The following is a 26,099-nucleotide window of genomic DNA, read 5'->3' as shown; positions in this document are numbered from 1 at the left end:
AGGGAATTCTGAGGAAGAAGTGAAGATTGAGGTAATTTTAGGTGCAGGTAAACCGCAGTACATCAGTGTGAAAGCTGCCTTAGGCCCCTTTCACCCGATCAGGTCAGTTTTTCATGCGGACCCAAACGGGCTCTCCATTCACCTCTATAGAGTGGCAGATGTAAATGGACTTGTGTCCATTTACACCTGCCTAGCTCCAATCCGATCCTGTCTGGGTGGATCGGAGGGCCCATAGAGTAGAGCGTGCTGTGTCTTTTACCTGTCATCTGCCCGCTACGTTCATTGTGGCCCACGACTGGTTTCCAAGTCACTAAAGTGGCCCTTGCTCTTCAAAAGGTCTCATCTCATGTCAGGTATCTGTTTCTCAGATTTGCAAGGCTGTCACATGGCCCTCTGTTCACACATTTGTTAAGTTCTACCAGGTGGATATTAGGCCCCTTCTGATGCCAGTAAGGGGCAAATTACTACAAACTGCTCTCTTGAGTCTGTTGATCACTTCTTGACCCATTTACTACCAGGGCCTGTTGGTGTTTGTTAGCTGTGTTAACCTGCTTTCAGAGGATTTCATGAATGGATTCATTTTTTAGATCCTCCTCTTCCCCTTCCAGAGAGGAAGGGGAGGGCTCTCCAATGTGGGTGGGTCTAACAGTTTTGTGCACGCCAGATGCACAACACACTTAAACCAAAGGATGTACAGGTACTTTCACTTCTTATAGTAAGAGCACTGGTCGACTGTTTTGTTACAAAGGCTGGACACAAGGTGGTTAAGGTTGCAACTGTGGTGCTCAAATGCATAATGTGGGCATACCTAACACCAGTACAGCCCAATTTCTATATAAAGGTTTTCAAAACCATCCATTGTGTTTTAAAAACATTTATTGTGGGATACCCTAACATTTTTACCGACCTTTTAAATTATGTTTTTACAAAAAATTTAATTGGGGGTTATATTCTCTTTTTTGGTAACTTGTGTTTTAAATCTTCGTTCTGTGACCTTCTTTTTCAATAAACTAACTGCACATTGTTTCTCTTACAGGCCAGTCAACTGTCTCCAGAGTTTAACACTCCTCAACATATCAGATAATAAGCTTAGTGATGAAAAACAGCTGTATGCACTGTCAGAATTGCCAAGGTGTGAATTTTTTTTTTTTTTTTTTTTTCAGTTTTCTGTTCAATCACTTGTATTGAAAGAAGAATGTCTAGACATGCTTTTAATTGGAAAATGTTTCTGCATTCCATATAATTTGAATAACAATGTGCATAACGTCTAGTTTGTCATAACATTTGTCCTGATTTTGCAGAAATAATGTACTAAGGAGGGTCATAGAAGCAATTGAACAGTTATTGCTTATATATGGACATGTGGCATTTATTGTAATTAGTGAATACCCCAAATTAGACCAAAAGCTACTTAAAGTGTTTCTTGATCAGCTTATTCGATCAGGGTCCTCCTTTGCTGTAAAAAAGGACAATAATTTTTTTAAGTCATTAAAAACTCTTGTGCTTTCAACTGGATGTTGTGCAATGGGGTGTTTCCTTTTCTTCCTGACATATGGCGGAATTAGATCTGAGGCTTATAGGCGATCAATAGACACAGTATTGGCGGCCCCTATAACAAGCTGAGCTGGATATACCTGTAGTGAGTGATAACAACTCACTGATGCACATATTGGCCTTGAAAGGTCATGATATCTGATACGATGATCTCTTTACTTTAATTACCCCCTGGGGGGTACCAGGTTTAACACCCCCAGTTGATTTGGAAGGACATCACTATCTTTCTTTCATAATAAGGACTTTTTTGGTGCTTTTTATCCTTTTTTCACTTCAACTATTATTACGTTTTGTGGATCAAGTGAATGGACTATTATTGTTTATAATCATTTGTCTTTTTTGCATATTGATGATTATTATTATCACAATATCATTAATTATGACAGCGCAACATTTTGCTTATTTAACATCGTTGTCAACATTGTAAAAAAATTATAGGGACACTTTTTTGTCTGTAAGCGGAGCCTTGTAATTAGGAGGCAGGGCATTTGTTTTAAGGCGTGGTTTAGCGGGGAAAGAAAAATGTGGCGCGTGTGAAAAACAGACGTGGTTTAAAAAAATAGGGGCGTGGCTTAAATGGGTGTGGTTCGAGTCTGAGATGAATGAGGGATGAAGGGAGAACGAAAGTAATGGGGAGGGAAATAGAGACGGAAGGAAAGAAAGATTGAGGGACAGCAGGCCCACATCCTACACCACAATAGAAATATGTGTATTCCGTAAAGTTTAACAATCTGCAGATAAAAATACTTCAAACACCTGGTGTCAGTGCTTCAAACATCCCGGCACCATGGTTGTTATGGTGTCAGGATGATTGAAGCGCATTATTACTATTATTACATTGTAATATAAAATTAAATAGTTCAACTCACCATAATGCAGAATCGGTGGGAGCCCTGAGCACGTCCCCAGTGCAGTGCCTCTTACATCAGGTGTCCCCAGTGCAGTGCCTCTTAAATCAGGTGTCCCCAGTGCAGTGCCTCTTACACCAGGTGTCCCCAGTGCAGTCTGTCTTTAACAGATCGGTGTTCTGTCAAAAGCTCCAACCGCAGCAGCAGGCCATGGGATGGAGGGTTGGAGGCAGCTCCATGTGTCTATCTCATTTCCCTGTGTTAAGTGGAGAGGGGAGGGGCCGATCCGTGCAGCTAACCCTGGCTTCAGTGTGCAAGAGAATTGTGAAGAGTGAAGCTGTGAAGAGTGAAGCTGATTTATTGGCTGCTCTGATCAGAGGCCCCTCCTCTCTCCACTGAACACAAGGGGAAAGAACCTGCTAGCCCAGAAAGAGATCTTGCGGCGGCATCGGCGGCCATTGTTTTGGAGCCAGAAGCAGCTGCATTGCCAAAAACATTCCCAATTTCCTGGGACAAAGGCAAAATCCTGGGATTTTAATCGGGACGGTTGGCAAAAATGATTTATTCTGTTTTATGGTGTGCACATACATATAAGTGCATCTGTTGGGTCATTTAAATTAATCATCGGATCACTGAGTGCAAAATTGTATTCTTTATACACTCTGTGATATCAGTAAGAGCTGTGAAAATGTGGAACAGACTCCCTCCAGAGGTGGTTCTGGCCAGCTCAGTAGATTGCTTTAAGAAAGGCCTGGATACTTTTCTAAATGTACATAAAATAACTGAGTACTAAGATTTGTAGGTAAAGTTGATCCAGGGTAAATCCGATTGCCTCTCGGGGGATCAGGAAGGATTTTTTTCCCCTGCTGTAGCAAATTGGATCATACTCTGCTGGGGTTTTTTGCCTTCCTCTGGATCAACTGTGGGTATGGAGTTGGGTGTATGGGATTGTACTGTGTTTTTTTATTCTGCTTGTTTATTTTTTGTGGTTGAACTGGATGGACTTGTGTCTTTTTTCAACCTGACTAACTATGTAACTATGTTGAACAGGTTCTTGAAACAAGTTCTTTGAATCTCTTCTACGCAAGACTGCTTTAACTCGGCAACAGTTGCAGATTTTTTTTTTATTGGGGGCCCATTTACACTGTTGTGGAAACATAGAAAAGTGACATCAAAGTGGTCCGTTGAGTCTGCCTGTGTTTTTTTTTTTTCAATTTATACATGTATTTGTAAAATGTTTTTTTTTCTCAGATTATAGATTTATGTTTGTCCCAAGCATGTTTGAAGCCACTTGCTGTTGACTGACTCACTACCTCTGTTGGAAGACTATTCCAAGAATCAACTACCCTTTTAGTAAAATAATACTTTCCAAAGCAGCCTATAGATTACTCGACCCATGGTGGAAGGCAAGAAAATTGCTTGATTCCCCCATCAACAGTTAGTGTTGACGGGGAAACGCCTCTCGCAGTACTATTGTATTCTGCTGGCGAAAGGCTAGGGCCTTTCCCCTTGGTAGAATAAAATGATTACTGCTAGCGACTAAAGCCACTGACAGTAATCACATGTGGAAAAATCTGACTGGCTGGTTGTACCCAAGTTAATTGATGTATCGACTGGTACAATCAGCCTGCCTATAGATGGATCGAAATTTGAACTGTCCCTGCTGAACCACGATGCTGAATCTGCTGATTCATGTATGGCTGGCTTAAAGTGATATTAACCACTTGCCAAACACCCCACGTATATGTACTGCAGTGTGGCAGTTCTCCAGTTCGTCCCTTTGTGGCACAGCAGAAGCCAATCTCGTTCCCGAGAGAGGCAGAATGGCGGTCTGCATATGTAAGCAAGGCCGATCGCCATTCTGTGACAAGGGAACACAGAGATCTTGTGTTTCTGCTAAGCAGAAACACAGATCTCTGTCTTGCCACAGTTAACACATCCCCCAAGTGTTAGAAAGCACTCCCTAAGGACACGCTTAACCCTTTGATCGCCCCTGATGTTAAACCCTTCCCTGCCAGTGTCAGTACAGTGATAGTGCACATTTTTTTTAGCGCTGATCACCGTATTGGTGTCACTAGTCACCAAAAAGGTGTCACTTAGTGTCCGATTTGTCCGCCGCAATGTTGCAGTCCCGCAATAAGTCCAAAAATATGTAGCAGATTACATATTGGCCTAAATTGATGAAGGAATTCGATTTTTTTTATTGGATGTGTTTAATAGCAGAAAGTAAACAATATTGTTTTTTATTTATCAGTCTTTTTGTTTTCGTACATCATGGGACACAGAGTCAGGCTAACATTGGGTTATACTCCATCATCAGGTAAATGGACACTGGTAGACTAATGTCTTTAGACAGTAAGTGATACACCTATATAATCCCTCCCATACAAGAAGTTCCTTCAGTTTTTTTACCAGTGTCTACAAGGTGGATGGCACATTTGTTTGAGCTTGCTGAGCTCCAGGTCTCTAGTCCCATAAATGGTTCTTAAATGAATCAAGGGATTGACCGATCAGATTAATTTGACACAGGCTTTATAGCTTAGATAAAAGGTACCCGAGCCTCGCAAAGAAGACTCAAGAGCCTGCAAGGTTTTGCCTGAAAGCTGCCTCCAGGCGCTGGACCCTGCAAAGTAGCATACTGAACACTACAGCAGTAAGGCATTCCTGCAGGGTGCTGTACAGGTCCAAGGGAGTGGACTCTAAACATGAAAAGGGTACCCAGTCCTTGGGTTCTTAGATTCTAATCTGCCCTGAGCCTGGACGGGCAAGTGAAAACCCTATATATATATATATATATACATATATATATATATATATATATATATATATATATATATATATATATTGGGGTGTCCCAGTGATTGTAACAATCAGTTAAAGCGGAGGTTCACCCTCAAAATGAACTTTCCAGCATCCTTAAAGCGGAAGTAAACCCATAAATTTAACAGTTTGAAAAAGCAGTTACATTCCTGGCATGCCGGGAATGCTAACTGTCACATTGGTTGTGCTCTCAACCAAACTGTCAAAACATCCAATGGCTGGTGTCATAACTGATCACATGTGCAGCATCATGGCAGTTGAAGATTAAACAGAGGCCAAGACGCGCCTTAGCAGCCGTCAATCAACTCCTCTTCGCTTAGAAACGCCCATTCCCCGCAGGATTCCCCGCTCGGAGCCGGAAAACAAGGGCTCATATAACGATAAGTACAAGTAAAAAAAAACGCATACTGCAGATGTTAGCGGTATGCTACAGCTAATGTCAAAAAGTGGATTTTTGATCACCTCTGCGGTTTTTATTTTTTGCGCTATAAACAAAAATAGAGCGACAATTTTGAAAAAAAATCAAGATTTTTTACTTTTTGCTATAATAAATATCCCCCAAAAATATATTAAAAAATAATTTTCCTCGGCTTAGGCCGATACGTATTCTACCTATTTTTGGTAAAAAAAATCGCAGTAAGCGTTTATCAGTTGGTTTGCGCAAAATTTATAGCGTTTACAAAATAGGGGATAGTTTTATTGCATTTTTATTATTATTATTATTATTTATTTATTTTTTACTACTAATGGCCACAGTGAAGAACGGGGAAGCTGTGTTTACATACAGCTCTCCCCGTTCTTCAGCTCCGGAGACCGATCGCGGGACTCCAGCGGCGATCGGGTCCCGCGGTCACGGAGCTTCGGACCACGTTGCGGGTGCGCGTCGCGGCTGGGCTTAAAGAGCCACGTACCTGTACGTGGATGTGCCCAGCCATGCCATTCTGCCGACGTATGTCGGCATGAAGGGGTCCTTAAGTGGTTAAACTAAAACTTAACTTGTCTGGTGGGTAATGCACAGGGCTTGAAACACCCTGTTGATAAGAAATTGGAGTCATTATTAAAGACTTATTTTTCTTTGGCCAGTTCAGCTATTCAGCCAGCTGTTGCAGCAATTGGTTTCTGCTAATCTGTAAAAGATCAGATCAGACAGCCTGACAGGCCTAACCAGGAGGATAGTCAGCCTGAAAATAAGGCAGATATTCCTTGAGTGCTGTGTTTTGCTGTTGACTCCTTAAAGGACTCAATTCAGCAGGTTTCTGGTTTGGCTCTCATGTCTGTACATATGCGCAGACTTTTGTGGCTTAAGAACTGATCATCTGAAGTTACTGGCAGCTTTCCTCTTTCATGGGGAACGTTTATTTGGCGATCATTTATACAAATATATCCAAAAGGTTTCTGGAGGGAAGAGTTCTCTACTTCCTGTGAAGAAAAGCACCAAACGTCGCTTGTTTAAAACCTCAGGGACATGTTCCTCAAATGTCTCGGCACCAGAGAGCTAGAGCCAGAGGCAAGCCGCAAGGCCAGGGCCAGAAAAAGCCCTGGGTCCAAAACTCTTCTAAACCCAGCATCAAGCCCTCCTTTTGAGAAGAGGCCCCCACTGCATCGGGTGGGGGAAGGCTGCTGCACTTTGTGGACATTTGGAGAACAATAGTTCAGGACGAGTGTGTCACCTCAGCTATATCCTGCAGTTACAAGCTGAAGTTGCGGGGGGTTCCCCTTCAGAGGTTTTTAAGATCCGACATTCCTTCGGAACCTCCAAAAAGACTTATTACTTCAGGCACTATATCATTTAGTTCATCAAGGAGTATTTGTAGAGGTTCCTGTACCCTAAAGGGGCACAGGGTTTTACTCAAACCTTTTTACGGTTCAAAAATCAAACGGGGACACAAGGCCCATCTTGGACCTAAGATCCCTGAACCAATATCTACTGATCAAGTCCTTTCGGGTGGAGTCAGTCCGCTCAGTAGTAGCCTCATTCCAGATGGGTGACTTTCTAGCCTCCTTTGATAAAAAGGATGCGTACCTACACATACCTGCCTTTCAACCTCATCAGAGGTTCCTGCGGTTTGCAGTAAAGGAACGTCACTTTCAGTTCGGGCTTGCTTCAGCCCCCCAGTTGTTCTCAAAGGTCCTAGCACCAGTACTGGATCTTTTAGGGGCCCAACTGATCCTGGTGCTCGGGTATCTGGGCGAACCTCCTGCTCTGAGATCACTCACTACAAGCTCTAGAACAGAGCATAACATGCACAGTACAGTATTTGGAACACTTAGGCTGGATCATAAATACCGAAAAGACAAACTTGAGACCAGCTCAAAGTCTAAAGTATTTAGGTCTGATCCTAGAAACAGTCCAGGCAAGAGTAGTCTTGCCACCAGCAAGGATCTGTGCCCTGAAGACTCGGGTGTGTCAGATTAGGGACACCAGACAACCCTCCATTCGACTCTGTATGAGTCTTCTAGGGAGGATTGTATCCTCATTCGAGGCGATGTCCTATGCCCAGTTCCATTCCAGGTCGGTACAACAAGACATCTTGTTGGCTTGGAACAGGAGGGGAAAAGCCCTGGATTATCCAATGTTCTTATCTCCTTGGGCATGCTTAAGCCTACGCTGGTGGTTACAGGATCAGAACCTGCAAAGGGTAAGATCCTTCCTCCCGGTAACTTGGAGAGTACCAACTACAGATGCCAGTCTCTCAGGCTGGGGAGCGACCCTAGAGGGGCTCACAGCTCAATGAAAATGGTCAAGGACAGAACAGATCCTGCCCATCAACATATTGGAATTACGGGCAGTACGTCTGGCCCTACGGCCCTGGACGATTGAGCTTTAAGACTACCCTATCAGGGTTCAGTCTGACAAAGCCACTACAGTGGCCTATATAAACCACCAAGTTGGTACCAGGAGTCGTTCAGCTCTGAATGAGGTGAACCACATACTAGCCTGGGCAGAGGGACATGTGTGAATTATATCGGCAGTCCATATCCCAGGCATAAAAAAATGGAAGGCAGATTATCTCAGCCGCCAGCAGATCTGTTCGGGGTAATGGTCCCTACACCCAGTTGTGTTCCAGGAATTTTGCCAACATTGGGGATGGCCAGAGGTTCAACAACAAGCTACAGTTTGTGTCCTGAACAATCGATGCTCTGATAGTTCCATGGAGCCAATACTCTCTGGTTTATGCTTTCCCTCCGATCCCTCTCCTTCCACATTTGTTGCGCATGATTCAGAAATGGGGATATCCAGTCTTTCTGGTGGCACCAGCCTGTGCCAGAAGGCCCTGGTTCCCAGAGATTGTGAGACTAACAATGGACGTGCCATGGACGCTGCCACAGCGCCCTGATCTACTGTCTCAGGGTATAATATTCCACCCCAATTTACAGTCTCTAAATTTGATGGCATGGCTATTAAAGCCAGGGAGTTAAAGGACTGCGGCATCTCGGGACCAGTAGTGTCTACCCTAGTAAATGCTAGAAAAGCTGTCACTAGGAAGATCTATCATAAGGTCTGGAAGACTTATATTGCTTGGTGTGAAGCCAAAAGTTGGCATCCTCGGAAATGCTCTCTTTTCTACAGTCAGCTGTAGAAATAAAATTGGAGGTCAAGTTTTGGCCCTATCAGTATTCTTCCAAAGGTCTTTAGCTTCTCATTCACTCATCCAAACCTTTATGCAGGGGACAACTCGCTCGCTTCCCCCCCATTAGGTCACCTATGTGCCCTTGAGACTTGAACTTGGTGGTGTCTGTATTACAGAAACAACCATTTGAACCTATCAAGGAAATTCCATTAGATTTGCTGCAACGCAAGCTTGCCTTCCAGATGGCTATCACCTCGGCTTGGAGGGTATCGGAGTTGACAGCCCTGTCATGCAGATAACCATATTTAATCCTTCACCACGACAGGGTTGTGTTACGACCTGTTCCATACTTTTTGCCAAAAGTTGTGTCGGCCTTTCATTTAAATCAAGACATTATTTTTGCCTTCTCTTTTCTCTCAGCCTCGTTCGGCAGAAGAGACGACTTCACTCCTTGGACGTTGTCTGGGCAGTCAAGGTTTATTTGTCTAGATCTGCGGAGATCAGATTCTTTTTTTTTTTTTTTACCAAAGGGCAGGCAGCTTCCAAAGCTTCCATTGCCAACTGGGTCCGTCAATTCAGGCCTACGGTCTAAAACATAAAGCTCCTCCCTTCAGGATGAGAGCCCATTCTACCAGGGGTGTAGGAACCTCATGGGCTTTTTGCCATCGGGTATCTGTGGCTCAGATTTGTAAGGCTGCTACCTGGTCTTCAGTGCATACGTTCACAAAATGTTATCAAGTGGATGTTCGAGAAGCCGAGGACTCGGCTTTCAGCCTCAGTGTTCTTCGGGCTGCCGTATAAAAACCAATGGCTACTGTTTGGCAGGGTGTCTCCCTCCCCTCAAGGCTATTGCTCTGGGACGTCCTAGCAGGTAATGAATATTAGCCTGACTGTGTCCCATGATGTATGAAAAAGAAAATAGGATTTTTTCATCATGCTTACCTGTAAAACCCTTTCCTTTTGAGTACATCATGGGACACAGGTTCCTCCCATCTTTTTAAGGATTCAGTGCTTGCTACAAAACTGAAGTAACTTCCTGTATAGGGGATCACTTCCTGTCTAAAGACCTTGGTCTACTAGTGTCCATTCACCTGATGGAGTATAACCTAGCAGGTAATGAATATTAGCCCGACTCCGTGTCCCATGATGTACTCAAAGAAAAGGATTCCACAGGTAAGTATGAAAAAAAATCCTATTTTTTATTTATAGTGCAAAAAATAAAAACTGCAGGGGTGATCAAACACCGCCAAAAGAAAGCTCTAATTGTTTGAAAAAACTACATTTGTTTTTATTTGTGTACAGCTATACACAACCGTGCAATTGTCAGTTTTGGGGTAAACCTTCCGGGGCTGAAGTGGTTAAATGTTTTTTTTTTTTTAAATAACAAACATGTTATACTCGCCTGCTCTATGCAGTGATTTTGCATAGAGCAGCCCCAATCTTCCTCTACTTGGGTCCCCCGCTGGCCCTCCTGGCCCCTCCATCAAGCAGGCTAATTTCTGAGGCACAACTCTGTATGTCCATTCACACACAGCCAGGGCTCCCCCACCCCCTCTTTCCTCATTGGCTTACTGGCTGTGATTGACAGAGGCTGGAGCGACTGGCTCCTGCCTCAACCAATGAGGAGGGAAAGTCCCAAGAAAGCCAGTGTTGAATCGCGATGGGGCCCAGGTTAGTATTAGGAGTAAAACATTTTAAAATAAAGCCAGCTCTATAAATGCTACAAGAAAGAATAAGCTGCTTGCAAAATAAAGGCTATATACTACAACCCTAATAGAAACTTGCGAAATATAAATAAAATGCAGCGTTTTAACCACTTCATTACTGGGCACTTAAACCCCCTTCCTGCCCAGACAAATTTTCAGCTTTCAGCGCTGACGCATTTTGAATGACAATTGTGCGGTCATACAATGCTGTACCCAAATTATATTTTTATCATTTTTTTCCCACAAATGGCTTTCTTTTGGTGGTATTTGATTACCTCTGCGGTTTTTTTTTTTTTTTTGCGCTATATACAAAAAAAGGCCCGAAAATTAAAAAAAAAACACAATTTTTTTACTTTTTGTTATAATAATATCCCACTTTTTTAAAAAAAATAATATATATTTTTTTCCTCAGTTTAGGCCGATACGTATTCTTCTACATATTTTTTGTAAAAAAAAAATCGCAATAAGCGTATATTGATTGGTTTGCGCAAAAGTTAAAGAGCCTACAAAATAGGGGATAGATTTATGATTTTTGTTTTATTTTTTACTAGTAATGGCGGCGATCTGCGTTTTTTTTTTTTGAATGAATGAATGAAAACTTATATAGTGCGGCACATGCGAACTAAATCGCCTCTGGGCGCTAGTTGTTCCTGTCTCCTTTGGTATCAAAAGAGATGAGTCTTGATCTTTCTCCTGAACGTCAAGTGGTTCTCCTCCAACCGAATGCTGGTTGGTAAAGCATTCCATAGTCTAGGCCCTTGGACCGCAAATCTCCTTTCTCCTTTGGACTTGTAGTTGGCTTTGGGTATCTGGAGGAGATTTTGATTGGTGGATCGCAGAACGCGATTGGGATTATGAACTTTTATTTTTTCGCATAGATAATGGGGAGCATACATCTATGCGTTAGACAGAGTGCTTTAAAAGTAATTCTGTCTTTTACTGGTAACCAGTGAAGGGTTCTCAGTGAAGGTGAGATTGATTCCCAGGGCTTTTTCCCAGTCACAAGTCTAGCGGCTGTATTTTGAACGACTTGTAGACGAGCGATTTGGTACTTGGGGAGTCCGAGGTAAAGGGCATTTGCATAGTCCAATCTTGAGTTTACAATAGCTCCCACCACGACCGCTATGTCTTCCTTGGTAATAAAAGGAGTAAGTCTGCGTAGTAGGCGCAGCAGATGGTGAGATCCGCTGACTACTGACCCTATTTGTGCGTCCAATGTCATGTGAGAGTCAAAGATGACCCCGAGACTTTTGACTTTGGCGCTAGGGGTGATGATTTTGCCCAGAATGGGCGGGGGGGTCCAAGTTGTTGTAGGTTGATTCAAACGCTTTGCGTGAAACAGGAGAAGTTCTGTTTTCTCTCCGTTGAGTTTAAGATAACTCTTTGTCATCCAGTCCTCTATCAAAGAGAGGCATGTCTCTAGATTGAGGTGATGATCCTTTTTATTGCAAATGCGGAAATATAGTTGCGTGTCGTCTGCATATGAGTGGTAGAGCAGTTTTTGACTGCTAATAATCTCAAAAAGAGGGCGAAGATAGATGTTGAATAACACCGACGACAGGGGGGATCCTTGAGGGACTCCACGCGATAATGTTCGTTTCTCAGAAGTGAAAGGTCCTAACTTCACTATTTGCGATCGGTTTTCCAAAAGAGAGGAGAACCAAGATAAATCGCCATCTGCGACTCTGGCTACTTCAGCTAGCCGAGTCAATAAAAGCTTGTGGTCTACTGTGTCGAAGGCTGCGCTTAGGTCCAACAGAACCAGAAGACAAGATTCTCCTTCGTCTGCGGCCTCGAGAGCGTCGTCCCATATTTTGAGCAATGCGGTTTCTGTCCCGTGTCCAGGCCAGAATCCCAATTGAAATGGATCAAGTAGGTGATGGGTATCTAGATGCTGTTGCAGCTGTTGTACCACTACTTTTTCCATTACCTTTGAGAGTACATTTAGGCCTGTTATTGGACGACGGTGGAGTAGGTCCTTGGGGTCCAGGTTGGGTTTCTTCAAGATGGGTCGAATTATACCCTCCTTCAACTGGGAGGGCAATATGCCTTCCCTGAAGGATTGGTTGATAAGCTGCGTGATAGGAGGTGCCAGGATGTCGGCGCTTTCCTTCAGCAGTTTAGTGGGGATGATATCATTCGGCGCAGTGCTGTTACGCAGAGTACCGATGATATTTTTAGTGGCATGGATAGAGATAGGTTCCAGCGTGAACTTACCTGGTTGTGGTGAATTACTGCAGGTATTGTGTAAATCATTACGGGGAGGGTTGAGGGGGGAATTATTTTGCTGAATGCTTTGTCGGATCCCCTCGATTTTATTAATGAAGTAATCCGACAATTCACTGCAAAATTCTTGTGAGTCCGAATTGGGGGCTTCAAGATATCCTGGATTCATGGTCTGAGTGACCAATTTGAAGAGTTCGCGTGGGCGATTAAGGGCGCTGTTGATAGCCTCGGAAAAATAGTTTTTCTTGGCTTTGAAGATTTCTTTGTGGTATTTTCTTGTTGCTTTGTAGACGATGAGGTTCTCATCTGAAGAGCTTCTTTTCCAGGCGGCTCCCGCCCTTCTGCGCTCTTGCTTCAGTAATGCCAGTTGGTTGTTGAACCAGCTGGAGTTATTTTTCCGGATGCAGGTTTTACGTTTCGGCGCTATTAAGTCGGCTGACTGTAATAGGGCTGTGTTTATGGAATCCAGTGTTTCTTCAGCCGTTTGATGCGGCTGAATTGTATTTATTTGTTTCCTTAACGTGGCTTTGAAGAGTTCCGAGTGGAGCTTCTTCTGGCATCTAGTCCAGTGTGTTATCACTGGATTTGATGTTTTAGTTAAGGGTGGGAAATCGGAAATAATGAATTTAATTGCATGGTGATCTGTCCATGGCAATGGTTCATTTTCCAAGATTTTTATTTCCAGATCTTGGCTGAAAATAAGATCGAGTGTGTGACCTGAAGCATGTGTGGGCCCACATACTAGTTGTTGTAGCCCTAATCCTTCGAAGTGATCAATGCAGGCGTCGGCAATGGGGTCTTGCGGGGAGTTGGCCCAGAGATTGAAGTCCCCGAGCAGCAAAAGGTGTTTGCTGTTAAGGGTATAGGTGGAGATAAAGTCCGTCAATGATGGGAGAAACTGCGATTTTGGGCCAGGTGGCCTATAGCAGAGTAGAATCCGGACGGTCTCCTGGGAGTTTGTTTGTAGTTGCAGGGTAAGGGTTTCCATAAATGGAAGAGGGTTTTGAAGGACAGGTTTAGTCATTGCAAGATGAGTCTTATGGATCACCGCCAGTCGTCGTCCTCTTTGCCCTATTCTGTTTTCAGTTATGATACGATAATTTTCAGGCACCAGTTCTCCCAGAATGGTGTTGCAGTCGGCTGTAAGCCAGCTCTCTGTAATAAAGAGGCAGTCTAAATCATATTGTAGAATGAAATCATGGATTTCCAGTCGGTGTTTTACTGCCGATCTTTTGTTGATCAAAGCACATGATATATGCTTAGGCTGGGGTAAACGGCTGAGATTTTTGATAGTCGATCGATTCTCAAAAGTCGCTCAGTTCTTAGGGCTTTTTTAGTGATGGCTGGTAGTATTGCGGCAAATTGCCTCAGATCCCCAATGGTTTCTGCAGAAAATTGCAGATTAACCATAGTCGCCAAACACGAGGAGGGAGGGGGGATTATCAAGGATTAACTTAATCCTCGATCCTGACTTGGTCCAGAGGAAGGCAAAAAAACCCTGGTTGTGCTACGCCAATATGCTACGACAGGGAAAAAAAATTCCTTCCTGACCCCTTGAGAGGCGATCGGGCGAACCCTGGATCAAGTACAAATGGTATTTGAGAAAGGGGGAGTGGGGCTAGGGTGTTGCAAGATGGCCACCACTCTGGCTGCAAAGAGCCAAGGTGGTGACCTCGAGGGGGGGGGCAGGGGGGGATTGCCAACTGGTAGTTATTGAGTCAGGAGATGGTGGTAGGTGACCCAATTACAAGGGGGTAGCAGGCTGGTATCTGGAGGGGATGAGCGGGGAGCCACTCGGTCGTGGCGATGAAGGGGGGATGGGGCCCTACCTATCTACATCCCGTGGGCCACACGTCCTACTCCTAGGAAGCGTGCGCCGGTAGCTGCCGGGATGCAGTTCTAGCCCTAGGGAAGAGGGGGGTCCAGCTGGTGTCCGGGGGGGGGGGTTGATGAACAGCTGGCAGGTCGCGGCGATGAATCGGGGGGGGTGGAGGGGTACCTACCTATCTACAACCCGTGGGCCACACGTCCTACTCCTAGGAAGCGTGCGCCGGTAGCTACCGGGATGCAGTTCAAGCCCTAGGGAAGAGGGGGGTTCTGCTGCTGTCAGGGGGGATTGATGTGCAGCTGGCAGGTGAATGGTGTATCGGGGGGGGGGGGGGCGCCAAGCCGGGGAATACCGAGTTGCCGCCTGGGGCTCTCGGTATATCAAGAGTTCCAACTTTATTAGCTGCAAGCTTGTTATGGATCAGTGATTGAAAAAAAAATAATGAAGACTCCTGTCTTACCTCCTGGTTTTTAACTCAGGCGGTCAAAGAATGCACTTCTGGTCAGAGAGTCCACATGTGAAGCCACCATCAACTGGGAGCCAGCTCCTCTGGAAGCTTGTACAGCCACTTTATATTCACCTGTGAACAAACACACACCTGTGAACAATTAAACCCTCCCCTTAATTAGCAGAAAGGAAAAAGAAAAAAAAAGCTGTTTAAAAAGTGTCAGAGAAAAAAAAATCAACCCTTGCAAACAGAAGCAATTGATAGCAAACTCCTGGTTTTTAACTCAGGCACTTTTGGTCAAAGAATGCACTTCTGGTCAGAGAGTCCACATGTGAAGCCACCATCAACTGGGAGCCAGCTCCCCTGGGAGCTTGTACAGCCACTTTATACTCACCTGTGAAGACCTGTGTCAGGCCTGCGATATTGCGGCAGGCATATCGGACACTTTTGACACTATTTTGGGACCATTCACATTTACACAGCGAACAGTGCTAAAAAATGCATTGATTACTGTATAAATGTGACTGGCAGTGAAGGGGTTAACTCTAGGGGACGAGGAAGGGGTTAAATGTGTAAACTGGGAGTGATTCTAACTGTGTGTGGAGGGGGACTGACTGGGGGGGTGACCGATGCTGTGTCCTTATGTACAAGGGACACAGCATCGGTCTCCTCTCTCCCTGACGGGACGTGGAGCTCTGTGTTTACACACAGAGCTCCACGTCTCTGCTGTCACCGCCGATCGCGGGTATCTGGCGGACATCGCGGCTGCCAGGCACACGCATTTTCTTCCCAGCGATGCGCCGGGCACAGTGTTTCCCCGCTGCGCAGGGAATGTATATAGCAGGACGTCCAGGGACGTCCACCCGGCACTTGAGAGCCGCGTTGTGGACGTCTTTCATCTATAGCGCAGGTCTCAAGTGGTTAAAGATGTCTAAATATAATCAAAAACATCAAAAGCAGTCCATAGTGATGCAAAACAAACAGCAAATTGCCCATGGCACTTTTAGGTGTGGTTCTGGGTAAAATAATACATCAAATATGTAAAAAAGTGCAACATTTATTTCAGTTTACATAAAACACAATTTCACAACAATTGTGCCTTAATAAAACACAATGTGGTTATTGACACATTTTTTAATTTGCAGAAACTGTAATCTCTATGCATTTTGCGGGACAACTCCCACTTTATCAGGAGACAGCCGCAGTTGGTTTATGTGTACATCTGTGGAAAGACTGTTTTAATATACAGGCAAGCTTTTTGAGCATTATGAAACAAGAATGAAAAGACAATCAAATTATATTTACAGCGGATCACAGGGGTAAGCTGGCCGGGGCAGGAGTGCATGGCGCCGCCAAACATGCACATCACACTGCATTGTGAAAAAAGGGGAAAAATACTGCGCTAATCTAGAAATATAAAATGAGCAGCTACACAAGCAATATGACAAAAATTGAAATAGAAACAGTGAAAAAATATGCAGCGCTAAAAATTCTTTTAACCTCTTCCATACCGGGCAGTTATACACACTTCCATACCAGGCCTATTCTGGCACTTCTCTCCTACATGTACAAATCATAATTTTTTTGCTAGAAAATTACGCAGAACCCCCAAACATTATATATGTTTTTTTAGCAGACACCCTAGGGAATAAAACGACGGTCATTGAAACCTTTTATCTTGCACGGTATTTGCGCAATAATTTTTCAAACGCCTTTTTTGGGGAAAAAAATTGTTTCATGAATTAAAAAAATTTAAAAACAGTAAAGTTAGCCCAATTTTTCTGTAAAATATGAAATATGATGTTACACCGAGTAAATAGATACCTAACATGTCACGCTTTAAAATTGCGCACACTCATGGAATGGCGCCAAACTTCGGTACTTAAAAATCTCCATAGGCAACGATTTGAAATTTTTTACAGGTTACCAGTTTAGATTTACAGAGGAGATCTAGTGCTAGAATTGTTGCTGGCACTCTAACGCACGCGGCGATACCTCACATATGTGGTTTAAACGGCGTTTAGATATGTCGGCGGGACTTGCGTGTGCGTTCGCTTCTGCGCGCAAGCTACCGGGGACAGGGGCGTTAAAAAAAATACATTTTTATTTCTTTTTTTTTTTTATATATTTATTTCTTTTTTTACACTTTTTTTTTTTTTTTTTTTGATCACTTTTATTCCTATTACAAGGAATGTAAACATCCCTTGTAATAGGAATGTGTGTGACAGGTACTCTTTATGGAGAGATGCGGGGTCAATAAGACCCCACATCTCTCCTCCAGGCTGGAAAGCATGAAATCGGTGAAAAAAAATTCACCGATCTCATGCTTGTGGTTGCTTAGCAGCCGCAATCGCGGCTTTGTTTACTTACGGGGACCCGGGCGTGACGTCATCACATCGCGCCCGGGTCCTCCGACGGTCATAGAGATGACTGGTGACCATCTGGTCACCAGTCATCTCTATGCTTCCTGCGAGCGCCGGACGATTCGTTCTCCGGGCCCCCGATGGCACGGGAGAGCCCGGAGAAGCACCGGATGGCGGCGGGAGGGGGGGGGATGTCCCCTCCCGCCGCCTGTAAGAACGATCTAGCGGCGGAACCGCCGCTATGATCGTTCTTACGTTGTGCAGAATCGCCGGCAGTTTAGAAGGATATCTGAATGATGCCTCTTAGCTGCAGGCATCATTCAGATATCCACCCGGAAAGCCCAGGACGTCATATGACGTCCACTCTGAACGGCAGAAGTTCTTTGTGGACGTCATTTTACTATGGGCCGGTAGGGAAGTGGTTAAAGAGCAAATTATGCATCAATGTGATGGGAACACAGTGACCTGTAAATGAGTGTCCATTTAAAACAACCAACACAAAAGAAAACACAGAAAAAAAGTCCATCAATAGGGGGTGTATGACCACATCCTCATCATTGGAAAAACTTTCTGCACGATAAAATCAGGAGTAGATGGAATACTCTTACCAGATGACGTGGATCTGCTTGTCAGCGACAACAGATCATAAAAGCATGTAAGGACTCCACTCGGCTCTGCTCGGCTGAACGATGGCACAATAGTAGACTCACCACGGGGTATCCTGATGGATGGCTGTGAGCCTGGACTAGAACTTCACCGTAGGTGTACTTGCTCCAACTCCAATTCGTGAACAGGAACAGAGGGTCCGCTTGTTTAAACGCCAACTGGTGATGTGAACAGTGGTGTCCACTGATGCAAGGTGCACACAGACATGGAGTTTGAAAAAACTTTGCATCCAAGCAAGTCATGCAGGAAAAAAAAAAAAAAAAAAAACAATGCTCCGGATGGTGCAGGTAAAAGAGGGTAGGTTTTATTGTAATAAAACCAACAACATAAAAGTGATCACTTTAGTATAAAAAGAGAGTAAAAGCAATATGGGGTGCAGGTATAGCAAGCCCGACGCGTTTCGTCCAAGTGGACTTCAACTGGGGCATCTACCTTCACCCCCATATTGCCACATATATATAGTAAAAATGCTTGGTCAAACTGAGTGGGCGGACCAATCAGGCAAGCTCAGTAATTAGCCAATCGGATCAGGCGGTACTCCTGACCAAAATGGTTACCAATCATCAATCAATATTTAAAGACAGGAAATGGATAAACAAAACCTTATCACAAAACATAAAATTACAAAAAAAGAAACAGATATTCCACCATTCCTATTGTGTAACCTATATTAAACTCATATTAATAATTATTTTAAAAATAAACCGGAGGGAAGGGGGGTGGAAAGTGGGAAGGGATGTTGACCACCTATATCTAGACTGTCCTCAGTACTCGCCACCTTTTTGTTGAATCCACCCATATTAAATCTTCATTTAGAGCCAGATTAGCCTGCAGCGATGCAGGAAGCATCCACAAATGTGCTGTCTGGGGACACAAGCCAGTGCGCCGCTCGATCCTCCTTGCAGCGCAAGCCTGGCGTCCCCAGACGTCCAGGAACCACCCTGGAACGCAACGCCCTGGTGCGAATCACGCCACGCGTGACGTCATCGCGCGACGTGAAAGCACATGGCGTTTGATGGCCAATAGGAGCGCGGCTCGTCCGGCGTGCGGATCTGGCTCCAAGACGCCGCACAACCGCGCCCATCGAGGCCAAGTCTTGTCTCAATGCACTGGCAACACTGCCAGGCAATCGGCAAACAGAACGGAGGAATGAAATTAAAAAAGGAAGTTATGGGCTCATATGTATGGCCAATGGAATAATCATCCCTGTGTGCTCCTGGCATGAAGCACACAAGGGGAGTGAAAAGGGGGAATGTCGCCCTCAAGGGGGGAAAAAAGGGCAACACAACACCGAGACACATTACACAAAAAAAATGTGTCTTTAAATGCAAAAAATGTATATACATCTATGGGCTGGAAATGTACAGCCCAAAAAAGTATAAAGGCAGAAAATAATTCCTGGATCTATTTGGGATCCCAGTTGGGTTGGAAAAAATATATCTGTGGCTTACAAAGCGAGGGAAAAAAAAAAAAAAATTTAAATTAAAAATAACTCAAACAGCAATTAAGTTAGGCCTTGTTTATAAATGAATTTATATCCCATTCTACGTTCATACCAAATGGTTGGTATGTGCGTAGTTCATGTATCCAGTATGTTTCCAACTGCGATACACCCCGTATACGGGATTCGCCTCTCCAATGGGGTACAAAACGATCAATCGCCAAAAACTGCGTCCCATGGGGGTTTTTATTGTGATATTGTAAGTAGTGTCGTGGAACGCTATGATTAGTTTTGCCCAACAGGATATTAGCTATATGCTCGTTCACTCGAACTGTAAAGGTTCTGATGGTCCTCCCGATATATTGTTTCTTGCAAGGGCAAGTTAGAAGGTAAACAACATATCGGGTGGCACATGTCGTGAAATGTTTCATCTGATATATTTTTGAGGTGGTCATAGACTGGAAAGTTTCACTTTTACGTCTGCCGCTCGTGTTATGCAAACACACATTACACCTACGGCAGGGGAAGAAAGCCTTACAGTCCTGAAAGAAGGTGACCTGTTTCGGGGGATCGATAACATTCGGGGCTATTTGTCCTTGAATGGATCTAGCACCCCTAAAAATGACACCCGCCCTATCTGGTAGGGCCGGACCCAAAATTTTATCATTTCTTAGAACACCCCAATGTTTTGCAAGTATCTCTTTAATTTGCCTAGACTGGACAGAATATGTAGTAAAGAAAGACCACCGGAACTTATCGTCCGTGGCCTTCTTTGGGCGAACCTCCAGGAGCGAACTGCGATCCAAATGTAAAGTTCGCTCAATTTCAGCTTCCAGTTCACCCACCTCATATCCCTTCTCTACAAATCTGTCTTTCAGGACCATGGATTGGGCGATAAAGTCCTCAGTTTTAGTACAATTCCGTCTCAGTCGCAAAAACTGGCTCCGAGGAACGGATTTTAACCACTGTGGATGGTGGCAGCTGTCCAGCGGTATATAACCGTTACGATCGGTCGGTTTGAAATATGTACTAAATTCAAGATGTTGTTCAACTACTTTGATCTCCAAGTCTAGAAAATGCACAGAGGTAGAACTAGCCTCGTGGCTCAGTCGGATACCTCTGTCATTGTTGTTCAATATCGACATGAAGTCGTTAAGCGATTCTTGGTCGCCTTTCCATAGGAGGAGGATGTCGTCTATATATCTAGCCCAGAGAACCAATTCTGGTCTCTTAAGGGCATAGACGACATCCTCCTCCCATTTAGCCATATAGAGATTGGCCAAACTGGGGGCAAATTTAGCCCCCATGGCCACACCCCTGGTTTGCAAATAAAAAGTGTTTTGAAACCAAAAATAATTATGTTGAGCTGCAAAAATGAGGAGCTGCATAATAAAGTTACGTTGTATCACCGATAGGGTAGTGCTTAGGGACAGGTAGTACTCCACTGCATCAAAACCCAATTGATGGGGAATACACGTATATAATGCAGTCACATCTGCAGTGGCCAGAATCATGTCATCACTAAAGGAAACTGATTCTAATAACCTAATAGTGTCGCCCGTATCCTTAAGGTAGGACGGCATGAGTCTGACCAATGGTTGCAGATGGAAGTCCACATATTTGCCTATCCTGGATGTGACCGAATCAATCCCGCTGACTATCGGGCGGCCAGGGGGATTGATTGGGTCTTTATGGACTTTGGGGAGGTAATATATAGCTGGAATCCTGGGTACAACTGGTATCAGGAAATCACGCTCTTTTTTATTCAAAATCCCCAAAGAGAAACCCTCATTGACCAACTCAATGAGGCACTTCTTATATTGGGAAGTGGGATTGGTATGGATCCGAGAATATGTTTCAGAATCCCCCAATATTTTGTCCATTTCTTTAACATAGTCAGCCTTGTCCAGCACGACTAAGGCTCCCCCCTTGTCAGCTGGACGGATGATTAAGTCTTTTTGTTCACAGAGCTTTTTTAGGTCTCTCTTAATTTTTGGGTCAGTGTGTATTTTTTTATTTTGAAGTTTGTCAAGGTCTTCCAACACCAAACTCCGGAAGACATTAATGGCCGGAGCAATGTTTCCCGGAGGGTTGAATAGGGAAGGGTTAGCTAACCCCGTATGGATATGGGCATCCGGGGGCTTGGGAACAGTAGGAGCAGTGATAAAAGGAGGGGATAGAAAATGTCTCTGAATGCTCAGCTTGCGGGTAAATTTTTGTACGTCTATGAATGTGGAGAATTTATTGAGTGTCCGTGGAGGGACATACTTTAAACCTTTGTCTAGAATAAATTTCTCTTCATCTGTTAGAACAACTGAGCTGAGATTAAAAACACCCGCCCCACTTACACCTTTCTTTTTTTTTGCTCTGGACCCTGTAACCCCCTCGGGTGCCTCTTCTCCCCCTGGGCTTCCTGGGTAATCTTGCATCACCCTGTGAAAACCCTCATTATAGGAGGGCCCTGAATGGCCCTGATTGTAATTATATGGAGACCGGGATGTCCAATCGTCATCTCTATTATGGTGATGGCTATAGTATTCCCCGTTTCCATAGTCCTCTCTTATAGGGGGGAATCTGTTATGAACCTGAGTAGGTGTTCTATATTGATATTCACGATTGTCTCGATTATCATGATGATAATCCCCACGACCATCCCGGTAATCAGAAGATCTCCTGGGACTCTCGTAATATTGAATGTCACCTGGCTGTCCCCGAAAAGGACCTCCATCCCTTCCTCTGAAGCTCCCACCCCTGGTGGGGGGAGGGCGTACAGGGTAGGGTTTGGGTTTAAAGGGTTTATTCTGTTGTCCAGAGGACTTGGGGGGTCTATTTTTGGGTAAAAGAGAGCCATTAGATGCCCGATTGGGACCATCTTTGGCCAAAGGGGCAAAAGTAAGGGTTCTCTCTATATTCTGACTTGCAGATGCCGTGACTTCCATTCCTGATGTTTCAGCATCAGAAATCAGGGATTGAGAAATCTTTTTCTGCCAAGTAAAAACTGAGCTAGATCTATAGTCAGTCACATCCCTGTTGTATTTTTTCAGTTTTTTTAGTCTTTGGTCTTTCTCCTCTTTCTCCAAGTGACTTTTAAGGCTTGTAGAAAGGGAGATATATTCCGCAGAATGTTTATATGGAGTCAATTTTTCTTTTAAGTCTTTGATCTCTTTGTCAATGAGTGTCAGTCTAGTACGTTTCTTATCAATTAGAAAGCCTAGTAATTTGATACCCACTTCATTAAAATATTGATACCATGACTCAATATCAGAATCACCTTGTTGGGGGGACACATCCCAACGTAGGCCCCTTGGAACCATGTGTTCTTTCACATATTGTTCCAAAAAGGCCATATCCCACTGTGTTTTCTTTTGTGTTGGTTGTTTTAAATGGACACTCATTTACAGGTCACTGTGTTCCCATCACATTGATGCATAATTTGCTCTTTAAAAGAATTTTTAGCGCTGCATATTTTTTCACTGTTTCTATTTCAATTTTTGTCATATTGCTTGTGTAGCTGCTCATTTTATATTTCTAGATTAGCGCAGTATTTTTCCCCTTTTTTCACATTTTCACATTTTGACACATTTTTATTGCTGCTATCTTTATTATCCTATTTTCTCATTAATATGGATGTGTTTGAGTACAGACTGTCAAAAACTTTTAGTGTAGATGGTGTATTTGTCACCATTGGACCAGATACTGAGATCAGTGGTCTTTTCATCAGGTTAAAAAATCTGATGACTACAGAGGTCCACCTACAGTGGGATATGGCCTTTTTGGAACAATATGTGAAAGAACACATGGTTCCAAGGGGCCTACGTTGGGATGTGTCCCCCCAACAAGGTGATTCTGATATTGAGTCATGGTATCAATATTTTAATGAAGTGGGTATCAAATTACTAGGCTTTCTAATTGATAAGAAACGTACTAGACTGACACTCATTGACAAAGAGATCAAAGACTTAAAAGAAAAATTGACTCCATATAAACATTCTGCGGAATATATCTCCCTTTCTACAAGCCTTAAAAGTCACTTGGAGAAAGAGGAGAAAGACCAAAGACTAAAAAAACTGAAAAAATACAACAGGGATGTGACTGACTATAGATCTAGCTCAGTTTTTACTTGGCAGAAAAAGATTTCTCAATCCCTGATTTCTGATGCTGAAACATCAGGAATGGAAGTCACGGCATCTGCAAGTCAGAATATAGAGAGAACCCTTACTTTTGCCCCTTTGGCCAAAGATGGTCCCAATCGGGCATCTAATGGCTCTCTTTTACCCAAAAATAGACCCCCCAAGTCCTCTGGACAACAGAATAAACCCTTTAAACCCAAACCCTACCCTGTACGCCCTCCCCCCACCAGGGGTGGGAGCTTCAGAGGAAGGGATGGAGGTCCTTTTCGGGGACAGCCAGGTGACATTCAATATTACGAGAGTCCCAGGAGATCTTCTGATTACCGGGATGGTCGTGGGGATTATCATCATGATAATCGAGACAATCGTGAATATCAATATAGAACACCTACTCAGGTTCATAACAGATTCCCCCCTATAAGAGAGGACTATGGAAACGGGGAATACTATAGCCATCACCATAATAGAGATGACGATTGGACATCCCGGTCTCCATATAATTACAATCAGGGCCATTCAGGGCCCTCCTATAATGAGGGTTTTCACAGGGTGATGCAAGATTACCCAGGAAGCCCAGGGGGAGAAGAGGCACCCGAGGGGGTTACAGGGTCCAGAGCAAAAAAAAAGAAAGGTGTAAGTGGGGCGGGTGTTTTTAATCTCAGCTCAGTTGTTCTAACAGATGAAGAGAAATTTATTCTAGACAAAGGTTTAAAGTATGTCCCTCCACGGACACTCAATAAATTCTCCACATTCATAGACGTACAAAAATTTACCCGCAAGCTGAGCATTCAGAGACATTTTCTATCCCCTCCTTTTATCACTGCTCCTACTGTTCCCAAGCCCCCGGATGCCCATATCCATACGGGGTTAGCTAACCCTTCCCTATTCAACCCTCCGGGAAACATTGCTCCGGCCATTAATGTCTTCCGGAGTTTGGTGTTGGAAGACTTTGACAAACTTCAAAATAAAAAAATACACACTGACCCAAAAATTAAGAGAGACCTAAAAAAGCTCTGTGAACAAAAAGACTTAATCATCCGTCCAGCTGACAAGGGGGGAGCCTTAGTCGTGCTGGACAAGGCTGACTATGTTAAAGAAATGGACAAAATATTGGGGGATTCTGAAACATATTCTCGGATCCATACCAATCCCACTTCCCAATATAAGAAGTGCCTCATTGAGTTGGTCAATGAGGGTTTCTCTTTGGGGATTTTGAATAAAAAAGAGCGTGATTTCCTGATACCAGTTGTACCCAGGATTCCAGCTATATATTACCTCCCCAAAGTCCATAAAGACCCATTCAATCCCCCTGGCCGCCCGATAGTCAGCGGGATTGATTCGGTCACATCCAGGATAGGCAAATATGTGGACTTCCATCTGCAACCATTGGTCAGACTCATGCCGTCCTACCTTAAGGATACGGGCGACACTATTAGGTTATTAGAATCAGTTTCCTTTAGTGATGACATGATTCTGGCCACTGCAGATGTGACTGCATTATATACGTGTATTCCCCATCAATTGGGTTTTGATGCAGTGGAGTACTACCTGTCCCTAAGCACTACCCTATCGGTGATACAACGTAACTTTATTATGCAGCTCCTCATTTTTGCAGCTCAACATAATTATTTTTGGTTTCAAAACACTTTTTATTTGCAAACCAGGGGTGTGGCCATGGGGGCTAAATTTGCCCCCAGTTTGGCCAATCTCTATATGGCTAAATGGGAGGAGGATGTCGTCTATGCCCTTAAGAGACCAGAATTGGTTCTCTGGGCTAGATATATAGACGACATCCTCCTCCTATGGAAAGGCGACCAAGAATCGCTTAATGACTTCATGTCGATATTGAACAACAATGACAGAGGTATCCGACTGAGCCACGAGGCTAGTTCTACCTCTGTGCATTTTCTAGACTTGGAGATCAAAGTAGTTGAACAACATCTTGAATTTAGTACATATTTCAAACCGACCGATCGTAACGGTTATATACCGCTGGACAGCTGCCACCATCCACAGTGGTTAAAATCCGTTCCTCGGAGCCAGTTTTTGCGACTGAGACGGAATTGTACTAAAATTGAGGACTTTATCGCCCAATCCATGGTCCTGAAAGACAGATTTGTAGAGAAGGGATATGAGGTGGGTGAACTGGAAGCTGAAATTGAGCGAACTTTACATTTGGATCGCAGTTCGCTCCTGGAGGTTCGCCCAAAGAAGGCCACGGACGATAAGTTCCGGTGGTCTTTTTTTACTACATATTCTGTCCAGTCTAGGCAAATTAAAGAGATACTTGCAAAACATTGTGGTGTTCTAAGAAATGATAAAATTTTGGGTCCGGCCCTACCAGATAGGGCGGGTGTCATTTTTAGGGGTGCTAGATCCATTCAAGGACAAATAGAATGTTATCGATCCCCCGAAACAGGTCACCTTCTTTCAGGACTGTAAGGCTTTCTTCCCCTGCCGTAGGTGTAATGTGTGTTTGCATAACACGAGCGGCAGA

The 26,099-nt window shown here is 44.0% G+C and overlaps 1 protein-coding gene across 5 annotated transcripts in view; it reads left to right on the top strand.

The window, feature by feature from the left end:
- Positions 1-26,099, top strand: part of TBCE (tubulin folding cofactor E) — a 619,064-nt gene that overhangs the window by 259,152 nt on the left and 333,813 nt on the right. For all 5 annotated transcript variants that reach the window (XM_040350725.1, XM_040350726.1, XM_040350724.1 and 2 more), the window contains one exon: positions 1,037-1,132. In XM_040350725.1, the coding sequence (XP_040206659.1) occupies positions 1,037-1,132 (96 nt within the window). The remainder of the gene's footprint in view (positions 1-1,036; positions 1,133-26,099) is intronic.

The sequence above is a fragment of the Rana temporaria genome, chromosome 4 (assembly GCF_905171775.1).
Source record: "Rana temporaria chromosome 4, aRanTem1.1, whole genome shotgun sequence".
NCBI classification, from domain to species: domain Eukaryota; kingdom Metazoa; phylum Chordata; class Amphibia; order Anura; family Ranidae; genus Rana; species Rana temporaria.
Note: the sequence above shows the minus strand (reverse complement) of the source record. Positions and strands in the feature narration are given on the sequence as shown.